At 39.9% G+C, this 8,078-nt stretch overlaps 2 protein-coding genes across 2 annotated transcripts; both read right to left on the reverse strand.

The window, feature by feature from the left end:
• Window positions 1-220: 220 nt before the first annotated feature.
• LOC132190007 (photosystem I reaction center subunit II, chloroplastic-like) lies at window positions 221-1,098 on the reverse strand. Its single transcript, XM_059604880.1, has one exon. The coding sequence runs from the start codon at window positions 1,026-1,028 to the stop codon at window positions 393-395; it is 636 nt and encodes a 211-aa protein (XP_059460863.1). The 5' UTR covers window positions 1,029-1,098; the 3' UTR covers window positions 221-392.
• A 2,580-nt stretch (window positions 1,099-3,678) lies between these two features.
• Window positions 3,679-7,646, reverse strand: LOC132190053 (probable linoleate 9S-lipoxygenase 5). The gene is made up of 9 exons (XM_059604937.1): window positions 7,309-7,646; window positions 6,829-7,118; window positions 6,438-6,684; window positions 5,900-6,238; window positions 5,723-5,808; window positions 5,528-5,635; window positions 5,122-5,426; window positions 4,759-5,022; window positions 3,679-4,674 (listed from the first exon to the last, which is right to left on the reverse strand). Exons 1-9 carry the CDS (start codon window positions 7,547-7,549, stop codon window positions 3,906-3,908), a joined length of 2,649 nt encoding a protein of 882 aa, XP_059460920.1. The 5' UTR covers window positions 7,550-7,646; the 3' UTR covers window positions 3,679-3,905.
• Between the last annotated feature and the right edge of the window lie 432 nt (window positions 7,647-8,078).

Below are 8,078 nucleotides of genomic sequence, written 5' to 3' on the forward strand. Positions count from 1 at the left end.
CTATATATATGACGTTATAGCATCTGATTATGATTTATCATAGCATCTAGCATCTGACTATGATTTATCATATAACTTCATTTATCATAGCTTTATTCTCTTTGTAACCTTATAACATTTTACTATGATTTATCATAACTTTATACTCTGAAATATAAGAGTTTTATGTTCTAGATATCTTATCAATGAATTCTAAATGATTGCTGTTAAAAATAAAAAATAAGAAAAAAACAATATTGGCTTAATTGCATGGACAAACAAAAATGGAACATATATGTTTTCGATGTAATGTAGCATCTTGGAAAACAAAATAAAAGGTTACAAACATTAATAACAGTCACATAATTAAAATCATAAATACATGACAAACATCTAGCAAAGCATCCCACACCTCACAAGTCATACGCTTGCTTGCCGGTGAACTTGACCTCAATCGGGCTCACGTTCTTTCCGATTGACCGGAAGTTCACTCCGACGCCTTGGCGGCCTGGGTTCACCTTCTCCGGGTACACCCCATCCTTAGGGTGCAAGTATTGGACCTCCCCGTTAGGGAACACCCTGTAAAACTGGTACTTGATCTTGTACTTTGACCTCAGCCTGGTCCCCAGCGCCAAGCACTGCTCTTTCCTAGCCAACTTTAGCAGGTTCGGACCCTCCCTCATGATGGCTGCACCGCCGGTGGGCATCTCGAAAATTTGTTCCTTGGGACTCTCCCATGTGATCGCGTAAAATTCTTCAACCTGGGCCTTACGGAGCAAACCCCCGGTGCTGCCGCCGAAAATCGGGGAGGGGGTGCTTGGGTCCAACTCAGGTGGGGTGAAGCCCACTGGAGCCCCTGTGGGAGCCTCGATTTTTTCGTCCACGGAAGCAGCTACCTTAACTGTGCGCTGTGCCACGGAGAATTTGAGTGGCTTAGGAGTAGTGAAGGACAAGGTCGATGATTGCTTCCATGGCACGGTGACACGGTCGCCGGACTTTGAGGTGGAGAGTGGTGGGGTGAAGAGGGAGGCTTGGGTTGCCATGGCCATGAAGGATTTGAGATAAGGTGATGAATCTGATGATGGTTGATGGTCTTAAGGCTGTGAGGGATGAATAAAGTTATTGTTGGGAGAGTTTGTAGGATTTTAGACGGGTGGTAGAGATGTGGGTGTGGATAAGGGGATATGGCTTCGACCAATTAGGATGTCTGATTTTGATACGATCTCTCTCGACTCTCACCTCACCTCACCTTTTTTATTTTATTTTATTTTTTGTTTTTGAGTGAACTCACAACGGCATCGTTCCAAAATAGCACTGCAGGACAAAAGAGAGCCCGCCTGATCATGGGCTTGGGTATGGATCTGGGCCCAAGCCAATAGTCCTCATAGTATGGGTTATCCTGGCCTAGCTAGTTGGATGCAAACCCGTCACAATTTAACCATACAAGGCTTTCTTCAACCTACATATCCTAAGCAACAAAGCGAGGTGGTTGCTTCATATAAACTTCCTCATGCCAATTTCCATGTAGAAAGGCATTTTTAATGTCTAACTGAAACAAAGGCCAATCAAGGTTAGTAACAAGAGAAATCAACACTCAAATAGAGGAGATCATGGCAACCGGAGAAAAGGTCTCCTCATAATCAATACTATAGGTTTGTGGGTAACCTTTAGCAACCAACCCTGCTTTAAACTAGTCAATTGAGCCATTTGGATTAAACTTTACCATGTATACCCAACAAGCAATGGATGAGCGCTCTAGGTCGAAAGTCGTTGTGCTAATGAACAAGCAATAGATTGAGGTGCCAATGCTAGAAAGCCATTACCCATTATAGTTACAGCCGCCATTCACCAGGGCTTCGGTCGCTGACTCCCCTGTCATCAGGTCACCAACTTCCTTGACCTTCCGACACCCGAATATTCAGTTTGATAACTTGCTACTAATTATTCTTCTGCTTCTAGTAAATCAAATGGTAATCTCTCACATTCTGCTGAAGAAGAAATTATAAAAAGAACGAGCAACAAACAAGCACTAGCGCAAAAGCCGTTCCGCATTAGCAACTCGCATCCATTTTCTTGTTGCTTTACTAATATAATAGAAAGGGGCAAGCGAAAACCTACTTCTAGTCTTAAAGCACTATAAACCTGTAATTCTATATTGCATCAGCATATATTATTAAAACATTTGGCATCATTATTCATCTCTATTACTTAATTGAATATAGAATTTAATTCAGGTTAGTTGGGAAAACCATTAAGATCCACAATTTTTAGATTTTTAATTATTTTTTTTTTTTTATCAAAATCATATCCTATAATTTTACTTTTTATGAAAAGCCTTTTATATTGTTAAAATCCAGTACATATATCGCTTTTGCTTTTCTTCCTTGTAATTATTTTCAAATAAATATCTATTGTTGAAACATTTATCAAATAGATTAGTCTCTTTATATTCCATCAATTTTACAACAAACTACTTATGAAATTCCGAAGTAAAAATAAATAAATAAAAAATAGTTGGAGGCCCTACGGGTGGGGCTAGCTGTTAACCTGTTAACCAACCCCTCGTGTGAGTCGTGTGTGAACCATATCTCTCTTGATTTTTTTATTTTTTATTTTTTTTTTAATAAAAAAACATTATGGGAGCCTGGGAGGTACATACGTGTCACTCAAACTCATCGGAACCGGCATACTTGAAGAACTGGTGTGTGGCATGTATAGCGTGCATCAAATGAGAGAAGAGACGAAGAGTGAGAGAGGTTCAACCAGGGAAGGAAAAATGAAAAAGGTCCCGCCGCAGCCGGCGCTGGCGCTTCTACCTGCTTTGTATTGTTGTGTGTGGGAACTGTGAACCATGGCCTTGCCAAGAGTGGTTGAACAACATCCATGTCTCCACACTCACTGCAAAAGGGTAAAGTCCTCTCCTACATCTTCTTTGTTCTTTTTCATAATCTATATATGCTACATGTGTGATATGTTGTTGGGTCTGTCATCTGCACGCCTTTGACATATTTTCTAAACCTAGAACTAGTTAAATAAATATGTCTTTGACGTGTGAATTTGATTTGGGAAAGACTAGTAATTGGTGAATTTCCATGGGTAGTCGACATAATTAAGCAACTGAATTAGATGTTTGCAATATTACTACTACTTTATTGCATCTCGTGTGTGGCTTAATACTGTATTGGTGAAGTTATCTATTGATATGTGCGTAGAGAGGACTTTTTAATTTACAGAATGTTTTGGTACAACAAAAGTTGTTTTGTAATATATTTAACATGGCGGCTGGTTAATTGCACGCATTCTGAGACTTGCATATTTGGTGAACCCGGGATGACGCGAAGAAGATTGTCTCAAGTTTTCAATTGCAATGGCATTTTTTTAGTAGACACCTCTGTTATATAATGCGGGTTCATGGGTGTAGTTTCAGTGCATGGACAAGGATCCTTTCAATTTCCAATGAAAGCATTCATTTTACCGTTAGAATTTAGAAGTTGGTACATCTAAATGTTTACATGATTTAATATATACTTTTAGATGTATCAACTTTAAAATGAATATTATCCGTTTCATTTGAAATTGAGGAGATCCTAATCCAACGATATGGTATCTAAACTTTTGCTTGCTTCTGCATAATAGTGACCTCTCCTAGGGTTCAAACTGATATTTAATGGTGGGCCAATTTACCCATATGAAATTAAATTAAATGTAACAATTATATTGCATAATATGTAGATATTTGGAGATAATTTCTGCAAATCTGCATATATATATACATATTTCATACATAAGGAAAATAGGTACATTGCTTGATCAAGGGGGGGAAATGAGGATACAAGAGGCTACCTGACAATCTTTGAATTTAGCACTACTGCTTACTAAAAGGCAACTGCCTCAAAAATAGACATTTTAGTAGCAAATAAATTTTTTTAGATTGAGACGCTGTTGGGAATCCCTTTGCCAGTGAGCCCACCCTGTTTGGAGTAATCTGAGGTGTTAGGATAGAGCAAGGTGTAAGGCACCTTGACTGGCCCAACCCTATTTTTCCATTTGTTGTCATTGTTCATTTCTATAATTCTGTTCTCAATTGTTATCAGCTTCTCTCTAAATCTCTCAAATGCTGCTAGTGGTTCAGAATCTGAAGTCCACTCAGGCGTATCTCTCTGCCCAAGATAAATCTCATCGGTTGAATGCCGGGACAAAATTTCTATCAGTGATACACCAAGGAGGGTTTGGAACTGGGCTGTTATTGTTTTCAGGAAGGCTAAGTCAGGGTTTGACTCAAGCTCCGCATACTCGGGTGTCCCCGGCTCAGGCATGAAGCGGCGGCTTACTGTTGGGCGATTAGGGAGGTAGCCGGCATAAGGGTATTGCCCAAAATTGACAGCTGCATGGAGGGCAGAAGCCACCCATATGATAATGGTGCAGGCTTGGATAAGCTCGGCTTGTGTCTGCATCTTAGGCCACCAAGGCTCATCTTTTTTGTCTCCATGACCCTCATGGCGGATCTCCATCCACCATGATTGGAGTTCAGAATCACCTTGGACCATGTCATCAGTTGGGTAGTAGAAAGAGCAATATTCACTAACCCAATTCTTAATTGCTGACCAGATCTCCAGCCCATCAACAGCATAGGGATAATCCTGTATAAGAAGTCTGAGGCCATGGGGGTAGCTCGAGTCTGGAACTGCTATTCCTCTAAATGAAGCAAAAAAGTGGGTCAAAATCCATTCCAATAAAGATTAAAACTATAGAAATCATTATTTAACAAACTTTGCTAACCTCTTGAGCAGATCATCAGGTAATCCCTGTTCTGTGAACACCCAGTTCTTATATACAACAGAAGACATTTCCATGGCGAATTTAGCTGGGAAGACTGTTCTCTCAAGCACGCCACCGGCATTGATGAGGATCTGACGAGCCAAGGCATTTATGTTCATTGTGTCCCGGAAATGGGGATGCAAAAGCTTATGTATTGGGTGTAGCACACTCAGCTGTCTATTTGTCGCAATCACAAATGGCTCTATTACAGCATGGGTGTTCAACCTGCAAACACAACCGGAAGCATTTTAAAATGCATTCTAGATTAAGGTCAAGCTCCTGTCATCTGCTACCACGCAGTATTTTTTTTCTTCGGCATCGTACCAGTGGCTAATAAGCTGATGGTAGCCAGAATCATTTACAGCAGCATAAGCTTTGGCCAGCTGCCACACTGAGCCTTCAACACCTTCTGCTGCTGGCGTGAAAACTTTGCTGACTGCACCACGATGCTCCCCTTGTGGATGTGGAAGGCTTAACTCAATCGCCAACGGCTTCAATGTCCCGTCATCTTGCAGTAGAAGTAGCGTTCTGGTGGCATACGTCTTTGTTGTAGTTGAGTTTATTCTTGTCAGGTATGGCATTAGTGCATCATGATGATCTAATATAAACAGCCTATTGTTTGTGATTGCCTATAACAACAAAATAGATATTAGCTGTCAATATAGAACAAAGTATAGTAATGTAGATATAGTCAGGAAACATATGAAAACATATGAAGCATGTTTAATACTTGATCTATAGTCTGCCCATTCAGGTTGTTCTCTATATGCTCTTCTCTTATTGCACTGTTTTGATTCCCATATACTTTAGGGTCTAGCTTGCTGGTTGGGGGAAATTCCTGTAGACAGCATTTTGGCGAAGATGTTGATGCAGAAAGAGCATTCAACATTATTAATCAACTAATCTAGTGAAAGTAGTATTTTACTTGGAGGCGACGGATGATGACAGGGTTGACTCCTGCAAGCATTTCTCGTCCAAACTCTTCATCTGTCCTCCAAGCAGACCTATCCTCTGCAATTTTGCCATAAAAACTTTATAATTCATAGTTAAGAAGTTTAAAGCATCAAATGCCAAGTGAAACAGAGAAAAATTCTATACATACTGTTGATCACATCGGGAACTGGGAATTTGAGGAATTGTTCACCGTCATTACGGACGAGTTCCTTCAGTAGCTCCCAAGGAATGCATTCCCTAACTTTACCAAGTGTAGGTCCATTGGGTAGCTTGATACCCCCTTCATAGAGATTAAGTACATCTTGCAAGGTGTCAAACTCATTAATAGTTTTGTCGAATATAGATTTAAGCTCTGGGAGTAATATCTGACATAGGGATTTCACAGCATAGGCAAGAAAATCAGAGAACTTCAAGTGGTCGAACCGCTCATCTCTTGGAACATATATGTTAAGACTTAGAAGTGGCAATCTGCTTTCAGTGTTGGGATCTGTCACAATGAGAATATCAAGCTGCTGACTCAAAATGATAAAAATCATTCTTCAAAATACACCTAAAAATCATTCAATGCTTAACATGCCTCATGCCATTTGAAATTCTAAAACAATTAAAGAGCAACCACCAATTTAAGACTTTGTCAAAGCAGCTTTTAACAACTAAAAAATCAGTATATTATTTCTATTTCTAACCAGCTTTTGTTGGTTTTCGACCCGTTTTCCCTCGTCGGGGATACGGATACTTCTCTGATCCACCAAGAACAGGGCGTGCATAATCTGACCCTTTGCCCGGGCTTCCCAAATCATTGTAGTAATCGTAGTCATAGACTCTGTCCCACTCCTTAAACTTCCTCCTCACTGTTCCATTTCCACGTAGATTTAGTAGCTCCTCTTCCCTGTAGTGCCGTAAAAGCTCAGGTGTTTGACATGGAAGGTAGTTCTAGCACAAAGATTATAAGTTGTCAGTGCTTTGACATCCATATGGTAAGCAGCCATTAACCATTTTCTACGAAATTAATTCACAGTGGACTCGATAAGATCAACAATAAGATTTAAAGAGATAATCTAAAACTCTTTAAATTACCTTGTTTGAGAAGAATACACGGTTGTATTTGTAATGATGCTGGGGATAAACCCAAGAATTGCAGACAAAATGCACACGGCCGTGGCCACCAACATCTTCTAGAGTGACAGTCTTAAGGTAAAACTGGCTGTGGTGATGGTTTTTGACAATGAAAGCTTCAGGAGCACCCATGGACTCATCCCACTCAATTCCAACCGTGAATACAGCTTCTCCTGCCGTCAGTGAAGTAAGTGTTGAAATCCAGTTCTCCAAGTAAGCCACCTTTCCAAGCTTCCCTCTCAGTCCATTCGCTATAATACACAACACAAAGTTTTCAGTCTCTTACGTCTATTAATTCATCTCTATCATTGCAGCTTACTCAGCAAGATCAAAGAAGCAGTGCTAGAAAGTTGTTCAAAAAAAAAGCTACTTGATTGAAATTTCATAAAGAAGTTGGAGAGAGAGAGAGAGAGAGAGAGAGAAAGAGAAAGGGTGATTGACCTGGGTCGGGATGAACAGAGCTGATGAGTTGCAGGGAGACACCCTTGCCGAAGAACTCATGAATCCGATCAAGAAACGAGGCCTTCATGTCGGTGGTGTCCAACACGTTTTTCTTCATTAACACCACTGTTCCTTTGATCTTCTTGCTCTCACCCGCCTTGTGAACATTCTTCTTCTTGTTCTTGCCACAAAACATTTCCACTATTTTCTTTATGATCTCTGAGCTGGAACAGACGAGCATCAAAGACAGCAGCAGAAGAACAAAAGGATTGTAAGCTTAAGAGACACTGGGTGGCCAATATATATATATACACAAAATCTCAAAATCTTCAAGAAGATTAGGTGGCCATAGCTTCGATCACTGCTAGTAATAAATAAAATAGCTTTTATTTTTCTCTCAGCTCTTGACTCGTGGAAGACCGCGCCTTTCCAAGTTTGTAGCTGTGTTTAATGCAGCTCTTGAACAGAAATTATGCCCACCAAATGGTGTGGGGTCTGAAAGGAATTTTTAATCTTTATCCCTTTATTCATGAATAATTAAAGAACAGCCCCAAAAAAAAAAGAATAATTGGAGGACCCGATTCCACATAGGCGACCTCATTTCATATGCTACTTTTGAAATAAAATAAATAAAAATGTTGTACTATTTTTTATCCTCCCTTTTTTTTTTTTTTTTTTTGTTGTTCTGGCCTATTATCTTTTGTCCTTCGACTGCAACATGCATATGTTGAAATATATTTTACGTATGTCCCTGTTGGTAGGGTCTTTTT

The sequence above is a fragment of the Corylus avellana genome, chromosome ca1 (assembly GCF_901000735.1).
Source record: "Corylus avellana chromosome ca1, CavTom2PMs-1.0".
Taxonomy (NCBI): Eukaryota; Viridiplantae; Streptophyta; class Magnoliopsida; order Fagales; family Betulaceae; genus Corylus; species Corylus avellana.

Excerpts from the sequence above, each read along its gene's own strand:
- LOC132190053 (XM_059604937.1), bottom strand. The coding sequence starts at position 7,549 with ATGCTCGTCTGTTCCAGCTCAGAGATCATAAAGAAAATAGTGGAAATG. Across the intron at positions 5,809-5,899 it reads AGTTCCCGATGTGATCAACA|AGGATAGGTCTGCTTGGAGG; the intron begins GTATGTATAGAA and ends GCAAAATTGCAG. Across the intron at positions 5,023-5,121 it reads CATCAGCTTATTAGCCACTG|GTTGAACACCCATGCTGTAA; the intron begins GTACGATGCCGA and ends TTGTGTTTGCAG.
- LOC132190007 (XM_059604880.1), bottom strand. The coding sequence starts at position 1,028 with ATGGCCATGGCAACCCAAGCCTCCCTCTTCACCCCACCACTCTCCACC.